The sequence below is a fragment of the Coenobita brevimanus genome, chromosome 98, assembly GCF_032717465.1.
Source record: "Coenobita brevimanus isolate Jiangsu-jjx chromosome 98, ASM3271746v2, whole genome shotgun sequence".
Taxonomy (NCBI): Eukaryota; Metazoa; Arthropoda; class Malacostraca; order Decapoda; family Coenobitidae; genus Coenobita; species Coenobita brevimanus.
This window is the reverse complement of record NC_137051.1, coordinates 3,672,984-3,694,823: the sequence shown is the minus strand read 5'-3', so window position 1 is coordinate 3,694,823 and position 21,840 is coordinate 3,672,984. Positions and strand designations below refer to the sequence as shown.

At 40.6% G+C, this 21,840-nt stretch overlaps 1 protein-coding gene across 1 annotated transcript in view; it reads left to right on the top strand.

The window, feature by feature from the left end:
- Positions 1 to 21,840, top strand: part of Cht10 (Chitinase 10) — a 127,215-nt gene that overhangs the window by 67,226 nt on the left and 38,149 nt on the right. The window contains exons 26-34 of the mRNA XM_080283727.1: positions 90 to 253; positions 2,161 to 2,371; positions 5,786 to 5,965; positions 6,273 to 6,484; positions 10,146 to 10,281; positions 11,522 to 11,664; positions 16,702 to 16,887; positions 20,230 to 20,352; positions 20,937 to 21,339. Of these exons, the coding sequence (XP_080139853.1) occupies positions 90 to 253; positions 2,161 to 2,371; positions 5,786 to 5,965; positions 6,273 to 6,484; positions 10,146 to 10,281; positions 11,522 to 11,664; positions 16,702 to 16,887; positions 20,230 to 20,352; positions 20,937 to 21,339 (1,758 nt within the window). The remainder of the gene's footprint in view (positions 1 to 89; positions 254 to 2,160; positions 2,372 to 5,785; positions 5,966 to 6,272; positions 6,485 to 10,145; positions 10,282 to 11,521; positions 11,665 to 16,701; positions 16,888 to 20,229; positions 20,353 to 20,936; positions 21,340 to 21,840) is intronic.

Sequence of the window (21,840 nt, the reverse complement as noted above, 5' to 3'; positions counted from 1 at the left end):
TCATCACTTACTATACTTTCCACCTTCTTCCAAATCCCCTACACCTGCCCCATGCCTTCCCTCCGAAACCTTGTCCAACCCAATCGTAGCCCTGCGTCCTGCCCCACCAAGTGGACAGGCACAGTTGGACGTGAGTGTGCCCTGCACTGGTGACGCCTACATGTCAGACCCAACAGACTGCCACTCATACTACCGCTGTGTGCATGACGAATGGCAGAAGTTCTCCTGCCAGCCCCCTCTCATGTTTAATAAGGTGAGATTGTGGCACCTAATTTTCAGTTTTTTTATTTTATTAAGTTGTTGTCATACCCCATTCTGTATGACTGAACAGAGCCATCAGCCACAGGCAAGCAGTTACCATTGCAGGGCTGTGATGTGCAGTGATTAAACAGAAGGTGCCTATTAAAGTTTAACCAGTAAAGCAGATGTGCCAGTTATTCCCACTTAACAGTACCATTTACAGTAAATGAAAAAAAGATGTGATATGGTGCAACACATCCCAGATATATAACAAAGACTGCATATATGTTTTAGAAGGCCATTTTGTGCATGGTGATCAACCTGACACTCAACCCCATTTTCTTCACTGTACAGTTCTGTTGGTTATTTTGTTCATTATGTAGATGGGGGCACTCACTATCTACTCACTCAGTGTAGTGCTGGTATCAGGTGTGTACCCTTTCCTCTCTTCCTTCCATCCTCTTCTGTCTTTCTTTCCTTCATTCTTCCTCCTTCTGCCTATGGGTGACTTTACACTCTGTCTTCTGTCTTTCTTTCCTTCATTCTGTCCTCTTCCTTCTGCCTTTAGGTGACTCTACACTGAGTGGCAAACTAAATGGGGTGGGTGGTAACCATATAACCATATTTTGGCGCCTGGTGGTTTAGTGGGTAATTAAGGCACTCCAATCAGATTGTGCCTGTGCAGACTTATATCCAAGGGGTGGTTGGGGTTTATTGCTCATGTAATGCCACTCAGGGATGAGTGAGGCTAGCCACTCTCATCTTTAATGTCAAGACCAACTTGCCTAACCCCGGACCCTCCACTCCTCTTGGGGCAACTTTGGATTGGATGATGGATGGATGAATGTATCCATGAAAACTGTCACATGAGGTGAATCAGACAGACTGTTCCATAACAACCATTGTTACAGTATTGGCAAATGTAGGGGAGGAAAAACAAAATTTTCTTGAAGTCCCTGTTTAAACCCTTTGAAAAATGCCCCATACTTCTTCTTTCACCTTTATCATTCTCTTTCTGTGTCTGCCCTCCTCCCTTCCTATTTCTCCATCTTTCTTGTCACTTTTTATTACTCTTCTGTCCCTTTCAGTTGGCTTTACATTGAGTGAGAAGCCTAATGCTTTCCTGTAAGCCAGGAAACCATTTACAGTGCTGGATGTTAACCATATAACCAACCCATACATGTTCCCTTCATGTCAGCAAGTGGGTTGGTGGAGGGTTAGTGCCCCTCCCCGTAAAACGACTAACTCAAAGACGGACAACCACCCTTTACGGGATTATTGCGTCTGGCCATAGATATATAGATAGAAAAATGTATCCCATCAAATACATACATAAAAACACACTGATCATCATTAGCCATAAGATGTAATGAATAAAAAAGAATATAATATTTTAACACACCTTGATAATATAGATGATGATGTGATGGTTGTTTTGGGAGGAGGGTATCCAAGTCTGAGGGACTCGAGGAGAGGGAACGAGAAGTTCCTCTAACACTTCATGGGCTCAGACTAGACCTCAAAGCCCTGAAAGTTTTTTTTTTTTTTGATGCACTGAATGGATTCAACATGCAGAACATGGATGTACTGTATACATGATAAATTTAGGTGGTAAATTATGAGTTTTATAACATATAGAAGACGGATTCCGGCTTCAAAATTTAATGACTTACTGTTCATTCAATCAACAGAAAACTCTTACGGTTATTATGTTCAGTTTGTAAATTGTAAGTCCTGTAGGAACAAAAAGGCAGATTGCAACTTCTAATGTTAGTGATGTAACCATATTTTTACTTTTCAGCTGAGAACTCATGCAGTTATAATTAGTTTGTAAGTTATAAATTCTATAGTATCAGAAATGCAGATTGTGCAGGACAGATGTACAACAGTGATCCAGCCATAACATTATCTTATCAACAGAAAACTAATGGTTGTGACTGGCCGGGCAATGTCAACTGCAAACCCTCGGTTGGCATACAGCCGGTTCCTGGCCAGCCCCAGCCTGATCCCTCATCACCTGTTGCTCCTCCTTCTGTAATACAACCCCAACCTGTCCCAGTAGCACCCTCACCAGCTCCAGCTCCAGCCCCTGTTGACCTCGACACTGTCAGCAGTGCAGGACAACTTTCTGGTAAATATAGTTTGCTGATCAACCTTGGTCTGTCTGAGTGGGCAGATCCATCACCCATAGTCAAGCAACCATCCCTGCAGGGTCATCCCGTGCAGTGAATTGATGTTCCCTTGTGGTTGAGAGACCTCACTACAGTGTAGTGCAGGGAAGAATGTGGAAGTTTGGTTCTGGATGGATTCCACTTTGTGTCTCTCCACTCAGGGGCACCATAGTAGGCTCCACATCACCCTGTTTGGTTACCACCCAGGATTGTAAATGTTAAAAAAAAAAAAAAAATTGCTTGTCACTCAGTGAAAGCCACCTGAAGGGAAAAGACAAGTAATAAAATGAGAAAGGGCAAAAAAGAAGAAGTAGGAAGAGAGGAGGGCAGACCCAGACAGAATGATAAAGGTGAGGGAGAAGTAGGCAGCACTACATCTGTGGAGCGGATGATGGTTGCTGCCACCAACCACTGGTAAATATAGATGCAATTTATAAATGATAATCATCATCATCATCATCATCATCATCATCATCATCATCCGGACCTCCTTTCCTACCCTAGGGCAGGGTGAAGAGTTCCTACCCTAGGGCAGGGTGAAGAGTAGCAATGTCTAGATAGTCCAAATTTGCCTGATCCAATGGGCCACGCTTCCATTCAATCATCATTCAAGCCCTGGAATCCTGGCTCTATCGGATATGTCAAAAACATTCCCCACGTTCTGTAGCTTCACATAAATGTGTCCGATAGAGTCAGTCCGGATGCTGCCACATTAAAAAGGGGTGCCAAATCCCTGATCATGCACTTTCCTCACAACATTCATCCAACCATCTCGATATCTTGTCAGATCCCTAGCCTCACTGACTTCCAGATCCTTCTTCCTCACACTCTCATCCACTATATCTCTCCACCTTTTCCATGGCCTACCTCACCTCCTCCCTTCATCAGATTTGCTCAGATATACCTTTTTCACCACTCTATTGTTATCCATTCTCTCCATATGACCATACCGTCTCAGTACACTCTCTTCAATTATTGTGTCCTCAGACTTCCTTACTCCACATCTTTCACGAATCACATTATTTTGTATCCTATCCACCCTCTGTTCTCCACATACATTCCTCTGCAGTCCCATCTCCACTGCTCTTACTCTTGACTTTTCATTTTTATGCCATACCATAGTCTCACATCCACGTTAAAGTTGGCACTAATACTCCTTCATGTAAGCCTAGTGCAGCTGCAACACTCAAGCCTCTGTTTCTTATCAAGGCCTTCATTGCACCAGCCACTTTTCTTATTTGTGTCACTCTACTTTCCACATCTTTTGCTCATTTTCCTCTCTTTTTCTATCACTGTATCCAGGTATTTGAACTCTCTCACCAATTCCAGTCTCTCTCCTTTCACTGTAACATCTCACTGGGAGTCACATTCTCTTTCAGTAACCATCGCTTTACTGTTTTCTGCATTTACTCTCAGGGCACGATGCTCATAGACATCAGCAAAACTCGCACTAGCCTACCAAGTTCTTGGCCGGTATTTGCAAGTAGTACTGCATCATCAGCATACAACAAATATGAGATATTTCACCCATCACCAATCATTACTAACATCATCCCCCTCTCGATTACTCGTGTCTTTACTTCTGTCATCACTCCATTCTTATATATGTTGAACCACCATCGGGACATCACACAACCTTGTCACACATTACACTTAGATGCCCATTAACCCTTACACATGTGTCACTACCGTCACAAAAACTCTTGACAGCACCTAGCAGCTTACCATCTACACCGTACATGCGCAAAACTTTCCACAGTCCTTCTCTGTCAACTTTGTCATATGCTTTTTCCAGATCCGTGAATGCCATAAACACCTTATGGTCCTTCTCACATGCCTTCTCTGCTATCTGTCTCACTGCAGATATTTGATCTACACATCCTCTGCCACTCCTAAAGCCACCCTGTTCATCACTCGCTAGGACTTCTGATATCTCTCTGACTTTCTCTATAATAATTCTTCCATATACCTTCCCTACCACACTCAGTAAACTTATGCCATGATCATTCTTGCACTCACTTCTCTCACCTTTATTTTTGTACAGGGGTACAATCACAGCCTTTTTCCACTCTTCAGGGACAGTTTCACTTATCCATGCCTTCTTACATATATCCAACAAGCACTTCATCCCACTCTCTCAGCTACACTTAAACATCTCTCTGTATACACCTCATCAACCCCAGCTGCTTCCTCATTTTTCAGCCGCTTCACAGCACTCTTCACCTGTTGTTGCACAGAGACATCAGTTCTGCTAAAGAATGGACTAGTTCTCAAAATTTTGAAATACTGAAATGGCATTACTATAGATTCCTAAGTAATATTGTGTGAGAATAGTTGTATGCACTGAACCTCATAATCCTCTTTTAAAATTGTATCACTGTGGTTGCAGGTGGTGATGACCATCATCCACTCACTTCATGCAATTCTGCCTACTTCTTGCTTCACCTTTATCATTACTTTTTCTGAGTCTGGCAACCTATCATCCTACTTCTTCCATCCTCACGCTCACTTTTATTACTCTTCTTTCCACTTTAGGCAGGTCAGTGCTGAGTGACAAGCCTGATGGTTTCCTGTTACCCAGGGAGCCATTTACATTGTTGGGTGGTACCCACATAACAAAACAGTGGGGTAATGTGGAGTCTACTATGGTGCCCCCTGTTAACTGGGTGGAGACGCAAATGCCCCGTCCATCTGAGAACCAAACCTTCACACTTTCCCACATCTCATTGTGGCGAGGCGTTGTCACCCACAAGGGAACATTCGTTCACTGCATGGGACGGCCCTGCAGGGGTGGTTGTTTTCTGTAACTGGTAGGTCTGCTCAGCTAGACAGACTGGAGTTACACAGCAACAAAACTCTATACCTGATGATGAATTAATGCTTTTTTTTTTTTTTTTTTTTTTTTTTTTTATAAATAGCTTCCTTGTGATTCACTGTATTGTCTTAAAATCATTTTCTTTTCTGAATTATGACTAGAAATACATTTTACTTATCACTGTTTCACTTAAGTACCATTTTACGTGAATACACCATAGACATTAGTTGAAGAGTGACTGTAACCATTTACTTACATAGAGCTACTCAGGCACTAAACTCTTCAATTTAGCATATGATTTTACTGTACAGTATTCCAAAACCTGCTATTTTGTAAGCATCAGATGTAATGAAGAAAGGCCGGTGTACATGAACCATGTTCCCCAATCTCACTTGTTTCCTAGACCATAAAAGCAATCTTTACTCATATACCATATCTTATATTTTTGTATACTTCAACATCCTGTCCTTTGTTGCTTTCTTCATTACCTCTGCCATCACCATTAAACAATTTCTCTAAGTGTACCCATTCATCTATTGGTCTTTCTGACCCTAACTAGGAGACTACAAGGTTGTTTGCTACTTCACCAACTGGGCCTGGTATCGACCTGGCATTGGTAAATACAAGCCCGAGGACATCGACCCAACCATTTGTACTCACATCGTCTATGGATTTGCTGTTCTTGATTACTCAAATTTGGTCATCAAGCCTCATGACAGCTGGGCAGATATTGACAACAGTTAGTCAAAATCTTCATATTTTTTTTTTTTTTCTTGTTTCAGTGTTAAAATACTGGAGTGTCATTTACTAATTTCTAGTTAATGCCTCAGTCATAGACTATCTATTGCAAGGTAAGAGAAAAGCCACTTTTCCTGCTGCTGATATTAATTTTATAAATTTGCACAATTTGTGTGAATATTTTGCTCATTTAATGTGAATAGTTATGATTGATACTTTACTGCACTGAAACATTTTGATGCAGATTTTGATACTTTCATACATAGAAACAGTTTTAGTACAGATTGACTAATTAACCTTTTATGCAGAGTTCTATGAAAAGGTGACGGCACTGAGGGCACGAGGGATCAAGGTCACCATTGCCATCGGAGGCTGGAATGACTCTGCTGGGGACAAATATAGCCGTCTTGTCAATAACCCAGCTGCTAGATCTAAATTCATTCAACATGTTATTCAGTTTATCCAAAAATACAACTTCGATGGTCTGGATTTGGATTGGGAGTATCCCGTGTGCTGGCAGGTGAGATGATTGCACATGGACCTGTATTTCTCTCTCTCTCTCTCTCCTTAATGCTTCTTCATGTCTTCAGTCCTCATCATATTCAGCCCCTTTCTCTTTCCCAAGTTTTCTCATTTCTGTTCACTGACCCTTCCATGCTTCTAATTGTCTGCTGTTTATGGCCCATTCCTTCTTTCTTTCTTTTATGATGGACTGCCATGACAGAAATTCCTTCCATATACAGCATGTGGAGTGCATTTCTGCCTTTCTGTAGCCAAACACAACTTCCCAAATGTACTGATCAGTTGTACCTCTCAGGTTTGTTTACAGTCTGCATCTCCTCCTGTCCACAATGGAAGTACACATTTTTATCCAGTACAGCAAGCAGTTGCCAGCTTTTAAAAATGTACAGTATAATAATAAAATGCAAATGCTGTTATTTGGCAGAAATGACTGTGAGTCACCTTCACAGTTTAGAGCATGCACCACATTTGCAGTTTTAGGCACGACAGTATTGTTGTGAACACATTTCTCAGGTATTGTAGGTACAGGGAATCCTTATTATAAATCGAAGATGTGTTAAGTATATTGTGATCATAGCTGTTTCCATACATATAGTAGTATAAAATGGGAGAAATTGTCAGATCATCTTTAATCTCTTGAAGCTTTTTTTTTCTTTAAGCATATGATAGAGTTATCAGACAAATAACGTTTGATGTAAGCCTTCATCAGCCTCATCACAACAAGCCTCACCTAACGTGAAAAGAAATATTACTGGAGATTTAAAAAAATAAAATAAATCAAAATGAAGTGGTGAAAGAAAATGAAATTTATTAGATTTTATATATACAACTATATATATATATATATATATATATATATATATATAATTGTGACTTAGTAAGGACTTTGTTCAGTTAGTGTAAGAGGATACATTGAACAAAGCATCCCTGAAAGCATTAGAATAGCCTAGAGTCAAGTTGTTCAAGGAATTATGAACAAGAGGTTGCACATTAGAAAAATATATATGTACACCAGAGCACTAAATGCACTGACAAAAGACAGCAGATCAGTTGTGTTGGAGCTTCCTCATAGCTGTAATCTTTATGTTTGGCATGTGAGATGCAGTGTTTTGAAGGCTTTTTCAAGAAAAATGCACAGTTCTGTATGATGTAAGACACTGTATACTGTACAGGACTTGGTATATGTACTTGCCACTGGCTGTTCAGTATAGGTTTCATCATTGGAAGTTAGATCCTTTTTTGAAAATCTTGTTAAAAGACAATTACTGTAGCTACAGTACAGTATAGTGCGAAAATATTAAAACATGAATTCACTTGGGCTATGTTTGAATGCTCTGATAGTTGGAAAAGTCTTTCTTTTAAACATTTTACCAGCACTGCAGCCATATTTAAAGTTAAAATCTAGACATATCATTGTACTGTAGTGGAGTGCTTTTTTATGGACCTGCAAAAGCATTTCTTACCTAGAATACTGGTACAGTAATCCCTCAATTATCCGACGTAATAGAGCTCAAGGCATGTCCGGGTAGTGGCAACATCCAGGTAATGAACACTATCCTCCTACTATACCCAGACCCTACTTATACCCAACTTCCAACCTATACCTAACCTATTCGTACAGTACCTCTGCTTACTTTGGCAGTGTTTTTCGGTCATTCAGGCGTATTTAGACATCAAAACACACATAGAAATATTGAAAATAATTTTTACCACCAAGAAAACCATGCAAAGAAAACATGGAAAACCAAAAAATACCCTACCTGGACACTATTGTATGTACAGTACCCCTCATAGTTTTGGCTCTGTTTTCAGGTCAGTTTGCCATATCTAGACATCAAAACACACATAGGAATATCCAGAATAATGCTAAACACCAAGAAAACCATGGAAAAAAAAAATGAAAATCAAAAAACACCCCACCCTACTAATTTTGGCACTTTTCAGGTCAGTCTGCCATATTTAGACAACAAACACACATAGGAATATCCAAAAAAAAAAAAAAAGTAGACAATACCTATACACTGCTGTATGTACAGTATCCCTCCTAATTTTGGCTTTGATTTCAGATCAATCTGCCATAGTTAGACATCAAAACACAAATAGGATTATCCATATTAATGCTAAACACCAAGGAAACAATGCATAAACAACAAACATCCACAAAAAAAACTCAGGATGGTTGGAAGATCAGTTATCTGACACCAGTGACCTCTACTCCCAGGCCACACAAAAAAATCTACAGCCATATACTGTATGCCACCGGAAATTGGTTAAATTACTATAAATAGTATACCCTGTGCTGTCATCTTCGCCGGTGTTTATACTATAAGCTAATAAAAACACAGAAAACTGATGAGTAAAAGTACAGAAATGCAGTGCGAATAAAGAGTGTTCAAGAGTAAACTTACCTTCATATAACTTCCCACCATCCTAGTGCAAAATTTTGCTAGTACCTTCCAGGAGTTAAGCACATGTCTAGATGCTGAATTTCATGAGCTTTCTCAAGGTCACTTTGGAATTTTGATACAACCAATATTGTTCAAATAATTTGCAAAAGAAATTAAAAAGCTCATGAGTCAGTGCAGTTAGCATGAAGGAGGGGAGGGACTGATGGAGTTAGGGGAGAGTCGGGAGGGTGTGAAGGAAGGACAGGAGGGGAGGAGAAGCGTGGCTGTGGATAGGATTTTCACCCTTCTGCCATGAGGTGAATGGGTGCTTTTACCCTACATTTATTTGTGGCTTGTGGTCTGTTGGATGCGTGGTGGCCATTCAGAAACAAAGCTCCCAGTGACCGGGCAACTATGGACATTCGGTAGAAAGACAGATGGCTGCTGTCACAGACCATGCACTCGTAGTTTGTGGTCCATGTTTGATGCATGGTGGCAGCTGGGAAAGACTTAGCCCAGTGGCCACGCAACTTTGGACATTCGGTGGGGATGCATACAGACGTTTTGACACCGCTTGTGGGTTACAGTTGTATTACTCGGGTGCTGGAGGTTTGTTGGGAGTGATTGGACCAGCGCGCGGCTTTGACCATTCAGTACAGGGGCGGACGGACATTTTAGCTTTGGTTGTGGGTTACGGCCAATTTCCCACTCTCGGCTTGAGCCCAGCGGCCATGATACTGAATGTTTGAACATGTCGGCCGGCCAGCCAAAGTTCTCAGTGACTTACGTCCAGATAATAGCAAGTAACTTTGGATAATGGTTTAATAGAGCCAAGGTCCAGTATCTGGATAATGAACAGGTGCTGATACTGCGTGTCCAGATAAATGAGGGATTACTGTATTTCTTTATTAATTCACAGAGGGGAAAAGAAACAAAAGTAACAAAGTGATCATTTAACAGTAAACACTCAGTAGTTAAGACCTAACAACTGGAGCATAAGAGAATGCCATATGGTGTTAAGAAGGACCTCTTGTATCTAAAAATGAATCATGTCTCAGTTAATTGTAAAGCAAGAAATACTTGTACAGTACACTAATAGAAATGTGTCAGATACTGCCTTCTTACTAGAGTATGGTAAGTGCTCCTTATGTGCAAATCATCTTTGCAGTAGATTACTGTTACCATGAGAGTAACAGTATCATATTTTCGTTTTTTTTTTTTTTATTATATATTTATAATGTATGTATGTATGTTATTTATTTATTTTTCCAGGTTGACTGTAAGAAGGGCCCCCCTTCAGATAAGCAGGCATTTGCTAGTTGGGTAAAGGAACTCAGCATTGCATTCAAGCCTCATGGGCTGTTGCTGTCTGCTGCTGTGTCTCCAAACAAGAAGGTCATTGATGCTGGTGAGGATTTTTTTTTTTTTCCCCCCATCAAATCTGAAACTGTAATATCTAAGCTGATCAGGCATCAGGTCATTTGATTATAGAGAATCATCATGCAAAAGGGCATTGGTCAGTTTCCTACCTTTAAATGTTTTAGACTTTAGTAGCATAGCGTTAGATATGTATCCTGAAAGGGGTAAGAAATTTACTGTTACTTTTTTTTAATACAGATATCTTCAAAATTTACTATTCCTTCACAAACCAATGTGCTGACTCCATACAAAGAAATACAATGTAGGATTAAATTATCCTGGTAGAATTTATGTAGCTGATGACCTAGCAGATATAAGGAATTCCCCAGTTACTATACTAGCAGACCTTTTGTAATTAGAAAATCAGCACAGCTTAAGATTATAATGACACACTATTAAGTGATATGAAGAATTCCTCATTTCTTTACAAGGTTTTGTGAGTGAACCCATTTCCGTGTTTACACTGTACAGTACTATTATTTGGTAGTCCATGCTCAGATTCCACCATTATATCAAGTAGCTGATGATTCTCACTTGGTGGTAGTAGATGGCTGTGTTAAATAATAATTAATGTTACAGTGAAGACAATAAGACCACAGATATGTCTGCTTTTGTATAGTTGTCATATGCTGATTGAGAAGTGCTTGTTAGCTTCCACCAAAAGACTACTGCAGCCTCCACATGCTGTTTTATTGCAAACGTGAATCATTATTTTCACTATAGTTCTTTTAACCTACTCTTATTTTGTAATCCATGTTGGTTCAGCAGTATACTGGAATTGTATTTATTATGAGGACACAGCAGTTTAATCTAATTTTGACTCTCTTCAGGTATAACTTGGGAAGGTTGAAGGCAGACTGTAACGGTTGTAGCGTCTCAGTATTCAGCTTCAGTTTATGGATTTAGTTATCCCTTATTCTGTAGCATGCAGTGTTGGATTAAAACTGTATGTGGAGGAAGTAATGAAGCAGTATCTCTGATTCATGAGCTTTGTGATTCTCGGTCAGGCATATTACAGATCAAGTACAAAATTTTATCACATTACAGTATATGTATAGATATATGATACAGTTAAATCCACTAATGTAAATTGCTGTATACTCTTGCCCAGTGTTTTTAATATGTAATGTTCATTTATTTTGTACTGTAGTTCATGTTGGTTATTTAAATACTGTACATTTATAAATTCTTCATTCATTTTTTGATTGATGTCTGTCTTTCATATTCAGGTTATGATGTACCAACGCTGAACCAATACATGGACTGGATTGCCGTGATGACATACGATTTCCATGGCCACTGGGACAAGAAAACTGGCCATGTTGCTCCCATGTATTACCACCCAGAGGCTGATTATGATTACTTCAATATGGTTAGTTCATAATACAGTCATCTCCACATAACTAGGGAAATCATTGAGTCTGACATTATCAGCTGCACCTACCAGTATTATCATGACTTTTTGTTAAGGAGGGTTCCTTAGGTGGAAGTGATTTGTTCATGATCATCTCATCTCCTCCAGGATTTAGGCATCTGACAAAAGGTAAATAGATAGGATGGAGTGAAGCAGGAATCAGAGAACAGGGAATGAGAAATTACTAATAAATTATTAAACTAAATTTATGAATAGGATATTGCTCATGAACAAGAAAGAACAATCTAAACAAGAATCACAGTCCTGGCTTAATACTCTTCATCGCCTTAGCATTTCACGCGAGCAAGGTCGTAATTTTAGCGCTTTTCACATTTACTGCACTTGATGACCTTTGACCCATGACCTGGTGGATACAGGTCATGCATGTATGAAGCACACTATGGTCCTTCCAATTTATCCAGATCGTTTGGGCGTTGTCCCTCACGGGAGTTCCCCTTCGAGCGATGCTGCCGAATCTGTACCAAAACACACCTCTCTGTCTCGTGTCAGCTAATTCCTACTTCTAAGTGAAATTTATTTACAGTCTATATATATAAAATTCTCTAATATGGCTATGTAGTGTAAGAAAATCTATCGATCTATCTATCTATTGCCAGACGCCTCAATCCCGTTTGGGGTGGCCACAAACAAATCGCCTCCAAGTCGCCCTGTCCTCCGCCATTTCACTGCCGTGCTCCCAACTTACACCCCCCTCTCTCATATACCTCTCCACCCCATCCCTCCATCTCATCCTCAGCCTATTGTTTTTAATAATAACAATGACTTTTTATAAACACCTCAACAATTGGCAACGTTGCTTTCCAATGTTGTCGTGCTTGTAGGTGAGTCAGTGAGGGTAGGTCAGGTGTCAGTCCGCAGGTCACTTTCTCTGACCGCCATTAAAAGATAAGCTCCTACCCCTACTACTCGCCCTCGTCTGCTCCAGAGTTGAGAAAAAGAACTTATTTACAGCGTAAATAAGTATTTTTTAGAAGAGAAGGCAAACAGGGGACCTATAATTGATCCCTCAATGGCTGTTGCTCGAACAGCAAATGCCACCATAAACTGTAGATTTTATATGCAGAGAGAGAGAGAGAGAGAGAGCTGGGAGTGAGGGTTAACCCTTGTGTCTAATCCGATAATTGGCCCAGTAGAAACTGTGGCAACGTCGCACGTAGGGGAAGTCCCGTGAGGGACAACACCCAAACGATCTGGATAAATTGGAAGGACCATAGTAGTACTCATTAACCCCTCCGTGGCCGCCAGCGTCGAACTATGTTTAACCGATTAATGGCCACAGGCGTTGTTTGAGTGTGGCCTATAAAAAACTGCAAAAATTTTTGGGAAGTGAACAAATGTTCTGAACATCTTCAGACTGACCTACACTACACTCCCATACACCCCATCATGCAGTTCAGAGCCTGCTGCTGTGATGAGTGGATTTTCGATTTTTTCACTCCTGGCCATGCCTAAAGAAGCACAACTATCTCGGCTCAGGCAGAAAGTATCATCTTTGTCCTCTCTTGCAAAACACACACAACCACCTGTTTATGACCATGAATTAATGCAGGCACAAACAAAAAAGACATGATAAGTGAAAAATACATTTTTGTCTTGGTATCTTTACCTGTTTGCTCAGGTTTGTTGTAATGGTTTGGATCATTCAATGCAGTGCGACTTGTAGAAAACTATGAAAACTTTCAGGCAGTGAATGAACATCTGGGACATGAGACTGACCTTCGCCACCTGCGGCTGTGACGAGTGGATGTACAATTTTTTCGCTTATTGTCATGCCTAAAAACACAGTTACACCCATTATCTCGACCCAGACAGAAAATATAATCTTTTCCCTCCCTTGCAAAACACACACAACCACCCCATTTACGAGACAGCAACATATACTGCGAAAATAACAAGATAAAATGATAGAGAAAGGTGAATGTGTTATTACGGAAAAAATACATTTTCCCCCGTCTGTAAACGTATTTATTTCTGCTTTGTCTCTTTATTCGTAATAATTAGACTTATTTGTAGTTTTGAAACTGCTTTACGATTCTATATTTAGCCATGCACGTGGTGTTTGAGGTGGAAGTTGCGACTCAACTTCCATATTGCTAATCGGATCTGACACTCCACTTTCATCTCCCGTGGGAGAGCCTAGTCTCAGAGGACGGGTAATTTTCTCTTTTAGGACTGAAAATTCAACCCTTTCACTCCCTTTTCCAAGCATGGGCACAACAATAACTTAAAAAATAACTTGAAACTACAATAAACATATATTTAAAAGGTGAAAAAATATTCTTAATGATTTTTCTTCCAGACATTCCTAGCATATTATGTACTGAAATCATTCGATATCATCATATCTCATATATGCGCAACATTTCAGCACCATTCACGTTGTTTTGGGAGGTTAAAAGAAAAAACAGCGAAGTTGCACTGTGGCAGCACCTCTGGGCGGCAGATATCGGTTGCCGATATTTCTGCAACTTTCGCGTTCCATTGCAAGCCACAGAATGGGTCTAGGAAGCTGGGATTTGCACTGTTAGGTGCTTTTGAACTTTCTCTTTAATATGGCAAGGAAAAAAAATAAATTTTCGAAACTCCAGATATTTCCCTCACGTCAGCCTGGGGTCTGCAGATAATTCCAGACCCACAGCTTCAGAAGGGTTAACGTCTATGAACATGCAAAGTTTCATTTGATAACATCCACCCACTGTGGAGCTAGGGAACATGAAATTTGCAGCATGGTCCACCAGAGGTACAACTTCTAGGTGGCACTGCCATCGACTAGAAGTGAGTTTCAACACTCGATGTCATTTTTGTATGGAGGTACTCCAGTGCAACATTCCTTCTAAGAATCATGGCCCTGGCTTAAAAATCTTTGGAGCCTTAGCATTTCACGTGAGCATAGCCTTGATTTTAGCTATTTTCATGTTTTTGCATTTGATGACATTTAACCCCTGACCTGACCAATGTAACACATAGGTGTTCGTTAAAAAGTTGTAGTACTATAGTCGAGATGCATGACTCCGAGGTTGTCATTATCGTACCCTTGCAACCTACCATTCAAAAGTGCGTTTGATTTCCTATCATATACACAAATTCTATTACCATGCACGAATATATAATACACAAATATATTATACACGAATCACATGCATCTCATATTATGCACGAAATCAGATGCTTTTTTAAATGGTAAGTTGCCAGGGCATGATAATAACAACCTCTAAGTCGTGCACCACAACTATAGTCAGTGTCTATAACCATGCAAAGTTCATTCAGTTCCATCAAGTTGCTGGGGAACTAGAGGGGCATTTTTGAAAACCGGCACTGGTTGCTAGGGTCACTGAAGCCGATCTTCGCAGGGTTGCCGCTCAAAAACTAGAGGAGAGGGGAGAAAATGGATGGCATATTTTCGATAGGGAATGACCTCAAGATTACGCCTTAAAAAGTCAGAGTTTTCTACGCCCATTAGTAATGCTTCTATAGCTTAAAACGTGAAAAGTACAGAAAAGTGCATTTTTGGCAATTGTTCACCATCCACTCACTCAGTGTAGTGCTGCTCTCAGGTGTCTCTCCTTTCCTTTCCTCCTTCCTTCTTTCTTTCCTTCCTCTTCTGTCATTCTTCATTCTTTCCTCATCCTTCTGCCTATGGGTGACTTTACACTCCCTCTTCTATCTATCTTTCCTTCATTCTTTCCTCTTCCTTCTGCCTATGGGTGACTCTACACTGAGTGACGAGGCAAATGGTTTCTTGTACACCAGGAAACCATTTACTATGCTGGGTGGTAGCCATATAACCAAATTATGGCGTCTGGTGGTTTAGTGGGTAATTATGGCACTCCAGTCGGATTGAACGGTGAAGGTTTATATCCAAGGGGTGGTTGGGGTGTATTGCTCACGTAATGCCACTCAGCGACGAGTGAGGCTAGTCACTTTCATCTTAAAGGTCATGACCAACTTGCCTAGCCCCAGGCTCCTATGCTTCTCATGTGGCAACCTAGGATGGGATGAAGGATGGGATGGATCTCATGTGGCAACCTAGGATGGGATGAAGGATGGGATGGATGGCTAGGCAATGAGTAGTTGCTAGCAACCAAAACCTTGCGGACACAACTAGGTGCCATTGTATCCAAGTTTGGTCGGAATCAGTTAATTCTGAAGGGTAGGAGTGCCTGCCACAATTAAACAAGAAAGAAAAAAAAAAAGGAAACCACACAAGAAAACATGACTAGCAAGAAGGGCCACATGAGCTGGCTAAGAATTGGTCATTTGGTAACATCATCATCACCTCAAACCTGATTTTCAACAGAGATGGGGTGAAGTTGGATCCAGAAACAGAGAAAGAAAATAGTCACAAAAATAGATGAACTCTCAAACAGCATATCCTGTGGAATTAGCCCCACATTTATTTCCACATCCTTCAAGCCCATGGAATCCTGACTCAGCCTTACAGGCAGAACCATTTACACTTTTTTAATAAACAGCCATGAGGGCTTTACATACCTTTGGCTTACACCTACATTACAATAAAATGCACATACTTCTATAAGAATAGGAAACTAAGAAGCTGAGGGAAAAAATGTAAAGAAGGCTTAGAGGGCAATCTAGATCATTTGGGTATGACCACCCTCATTTAGATAGTTAACAGATGATGATAAAAGAGACATTATGATTGATTCATAGGCACAGTAAATAGCATGTTATCTTCCTTTTAGGATCCGTATGTTTCATACTATGCAGCTGTTTCTGGGTCTTTTGCAGTCTGTGTTGTATTTGTGTTGCCTGTCTTCATGTTTTCTTTCCACCTAATTTATGATAAGCCACTGTTCCTTTTTATATATTCCTTACTGTGCATCATTATTACATTATCAGCAGTTTCACTGCAGGACATTTCAGTAAATGTTCTTATTTGTAGTCTTTTATGTAATCATAATCTTCCATCTATTCTTATTCTTCAGACTATTAAAAATGCCTCTTAACTTGCAGGACTTTGCCATTCGGTACTGGCTGCAGAAGGGTGCAACAAAGGACAAGTTAATCCTCGGTATGCCTCTCTATGGGCAGTCTTTCTCTCTCAACGACCCTAAAAATACTGGCCTTAACTCTCCAGCCAGGTCTGGTGGTCAGGCAGGGCCATTCACCCGGGCACGAGGTTTCCTGGCATATTATGAGGTGAGAGAATATGGACACAAATCATATCAATGTAGTGTACTGTAATTAATACCAAATTAAGTGTTTGGTTGCCTGTTGCCATAAATATCCTCATGCCATATCCACCCATGGATTGAACAGTTTTTCATGCTGATGAATTTTGTAAGGTAATTTAATAAAGATATTTATATTACAGAGGTGGATGAGAATGACAGTGCTCTAGTGGACATTTGTGCTGGGAGGGGGTAGGTGATAGCCAAAACCCTCTTCAGACACAAAATGATCCACAGGTATATGTGAGAAGTGATGAGAAGGGTGGGTGGTGAACTGAATGAATGGAAGGCAATGATTGATTATGTGTGTGTGGATGATAGGATGAGAAGGTGTGTAATGGATGCAAGAGCATATAGGAGTGGACTTTCTGACCACCACTTGGTGGTGGTGAGAATCAAAGTTCAAATGAAATGGAGGAATAGAAGAAGGGAAGGACAGGAGGGAGTAGTTCATACAAGGAAGGTGGAAAGGTCGCCCTGTCCCCCTCCATTTCACTGCCCTGCTCCCAACTCACACCCCCCTCTCTCATATACCTCTCCACCCCATCCCTCCATCTCATCCTCGGCCTCCCCCTCCCTCTTCCCCCCTCCACCTCACTCACATACACTCTCTTCGTCAGTCTTTCACCCTCCATCCTCTCCACATGGCCAAACCACCTCATAACGCTTCCTATCACATCCACATCAACACCACAATGCTCCCTTATATCCTTATTCGTCAGCCTGTCTCTCCATGTGACTCCACAGGCTCCTCTTAAATAACTCTTTTTCCACTGCTTTCACTCTTGACTTGTGTCCTTCCAACAACGTCCAAGCTTCACTTCCGTACGTTAGAGTTGGTATCACAATACTGTCATGTAGTAACTTTTTCACTTCCATGCTCACTTCCCTGTTTCTTATCACTGCGTTCAAAGAACCAGCAACCTTTCTTCCCTGCTGTACCCTTTCAAGCACTTCACTCTCCAAACCTCCATCCTTACTCATCACACTACCCAAGTACTTAAACGTACTCACATTTTCCAATTCCTCACCATCCAACCTCGCTGTACATTCACTGACTTCACCTCTCTTAAAGACCATCACTTTACTGTTCCCTACATTCACCTTTAGATTCCGTTTCTTACACACTCTCCCAAACTCATCCACCAAGCCTTGCAGCTCCCCTTCGTCTTCACTCAACAACACAGTATCATCTGCAAACAACAGTACAGGGAGTTTCCAAACACTATCCTCTCTCACCAGGGCCACTCCAACATCCACTACCCTACCTTGTACCTCTTTTATTACCCCATCCATGTACAGATTGAACAACCATGGAGACATGACACATCCCTGTTTCAACCCAACTTTCAAAGAGAAAAATTCACTTAGTTCACCATCCACATGCACTGCAGCCTTCGCACCATCCTACATACTCTTCACAGCATTCAACAACTTCCCATCTACTCCATATATTCTTAACACTTTCCACAATCCTTGTCTATCCACCCTGTCATATGCTTTCTCCAAATCCATGAATGCCGCATACAACTTCTTTCCCTTCTCTAGAAACTTTTCCACTTAAGATTAAGAATGAATATCTGATCTACACAACCTCTTCCCTTCCTAAAGCCTCCCTGTTCTTCTCCAACTAATTTCTCTGTTCTTTCTCTAACTCTGTCAATAAGTATCCTACCATACACTTTTCCTATTATACTAAGAAGACAAATGCCCCTATGATTACCACACACTTCTTTTTCCCCTTTTCCTTTGTACAAGGGAATAATTACACCTGACTTCCAATCCTCCGGGACTCTACCTTCCTCCCAGGCCAATCTGCACATCTTCCACATCCATTCTACTACTATCTCTCCCCCATGCTTCAGCATTTCACCACACACTCCGTAGGTTCTGTCCTGCCATTATTGCGCAGTTTCGTAATCATGCACTAGGCTTGGTACCAGTTATGTGCGATAACCAAGGTATCACTGTACAGTATCACTATCATCTATTATTACAAGTCAACAGGCATAATAGAGAGAGGGCAGTTTCGGCCAGGTTTGAGTAAAAAGGTAGGAAATACATGTACTGTGATCCATTGCACCCTATTTAACGCACACTATAGCCAACAAAAGTTCAGTGGGCTTTGAAGCATCATATAAATCCGATATCCGCTATACCTGGGTCAGTTATAGCAAGGGTCTGCTGTATCTGAGTACATTTGATACACAGACATTTAGGATCAGTAAGATCTTATTCACTGAATTAATTATCATTGTGGGGTGCTCCAGTCATGACCCTTCTTGACAGCTGCATAATGAAAAAATGCACTATACAATCATCCCTTAACATCCACGGGGGTTAGGTAACAGAGACACCCATGAATGTTAAATATCTGTGGATATCTGCTGCCCTCCTTAAAAACACCTCTGGACCCCCCATTTCCTTATATAACTAAAGAAAAACCCTATGTGCATGTTTACAACCACTTTATTTAATACAAGAACACTAAACAACTACTTTATTTAATACAAGAACACTAAAAGTTAAAAATAATGAATAGTGTACTTCTGCATGGCGTCTTCAGACTACAGTGCTCATCCCAGCTCCCTTCAAAAGGAAGAGTGTTACAGTATATTTTATTCACTGGATAATGCCATTACTGTACTAAAACAGCTACAAACTGTGCCTGGGATAATGTTACAGTGTCAGCAGAGTTCAGTGAGATTTTTTTTTTTTTTTTCTGTAGCCATCGGCGGATATTCAAAACCGTGTATGTTAAAACCATGGATGTTATGGGATGACTGTAATGTTATTTGAAGACTTCCATTACCCCAGTTCTACTAATTTGACTTAATGTGAAAAGCACAGCACTGGTTGGGGAGTGGTTGTGAGAAACGGAGATGAAGAGTAAGAACTTTCTTCACTTCTCTTTGTTGTTCTAAGCTGAGGAATTCAGTTTGGTAAGTTCGGCAGCAAGATTGTACAGAACATGTACTTTCCAAAGGGGAGAAAATTTCATTCATTTAATACGTGGCTCAAAACACCTTTTCATGTTGTTAGTTCATCACATAAACCAATGTTAATGTCTATACAGAACTTTGTACTTTAATTTGCCAGGACAGTGACAACTGGTGTAATGGTATGCATGAGTAAACTTTATTGTCTGCTCCCTACAGTAGCTGAAATTTTTTCTCAGGATTCTGCATCAGCAGTGTACTCTTACACAACCAGACCCACCTAACCTAGATTTATATCAAGGTACTCCAGTTTTATTGCAGTGTACATTGAGTTTCCCAAAGTTTTTTAAGACCACCATTGTCCATTACAGATTTGCCACAACATACGACAAGGTTGGACTGTGGTGAGAGATCCAGAGTACAGAATAGGACCTTATGCTTACTCTGGCAATCAGTGGGTCTCCTTTGATGATGTAGAAATGATCAAGAGGAAGGTAAGATGGACATGAATCATGTTGTAGCAAGTATTCCCCAGTACTGTATATCTTCGTACTGTATTCCAAGTTTTGCTGTTTTACTAATGGTTGATGTTACCAGTATAACTTGGTTTTATTGAAGCAGTTGAAAAGGTATGCATGTATGATAGTCATCCATATGATTATGCAGTTTTTCTTTATAAAATTAAGAGTAAAAACAATAACAATTTTTTCTTAAGCATTCTGTGCTTCCTATTAGTCCATTCTCTACCATACTGACCTACATGTAGTAGTGTACAAGTATGTGGTACAACATAAATTGTATGTACAGAGGATCAGTAAACAAGCCTGCTCTTTTGTCACATAACCACCTCATTCAAATGACATTTATTATTATATTATTGCTCCCACTAGGTGATTTTCATCAGCCTTCAAGATACATTTCATATTGAAAGTCTTATTTCCTTCATCAGCCTCTGCACTGCTGGAAATCTGTACATCTTAAAATAAATTCATCTGAAAGTAGCAAAACTAAAAATGCACATCACTCAATTGAAATGCTTGATGCTATTAAGTGGTAAGACTCTCTAACCCCACAACAGTCCCAGTACATCCGGGATCACGGACTGGCAGGAGGAATGGTGTGGGCACTCGATCTTGATGACTTCAGGAACCGTTGTGGCCAAGGGGCTCATCCACTCATGAACACCATTAAGGCTGTTCTTGGCCCATCTAAATCTGCATCACAACCGCAGCCAGTACCACCACCACAGCCACAACCACAGCCGCTGCCACTACCACAGCCTCAACCACAGCCACTGCCATTGCCACAGCCACAGCCACAACCTCAGCCAGCACCACTTCCGGAGCCAGTTTCCCCACCACCGCAGTCACAGCCACAGCCTCTGCCAGATCCTGAGCCTACATTCCCACCATCACAACCACATCAGGAGCCAGGAGCTATTGGTCTACCACAGCCAGGCACCTCACCTTCTGGGGGTGATGGTTAGTGTTACCATAATATCAAAACTTTAGATGCCATTATGTTTTACAAAGGTAGACACCGTGCTGTATATGGAGTGAGAGGAATTAGAATGCTACCCATAAAAGTGCTTTCATTTCATTAAAGTAACAAAAATAGTCAGGAACAGTGAGGAGAAAACTAGGAATCCCCCATTGCAGTACAGACATAGACCTTGTACCCAATACTTGCATTGAAATGAGGTTTATGTTTTCCCAGAGATATCCAGAAGCTTTGCTTTAGATCACCTCACCACATGTGGACTGTGATTTACAGGAAATATCATTTCTGTATTTCAGCAATACAGTATTTCAATCAGGTAATTATTACTGTACTTAGTAAAATGATTCATCATCCGCTTTTTATAATACACTGCAAGACATACTAGCTGTATGTTGCCACATTAGGGTCCCAAAGATGAAATCTCAAATGGGCTTTGGTGTGTTTGGCAGAATTACTGATATGTGTTGATCTCAGGTTTTTCA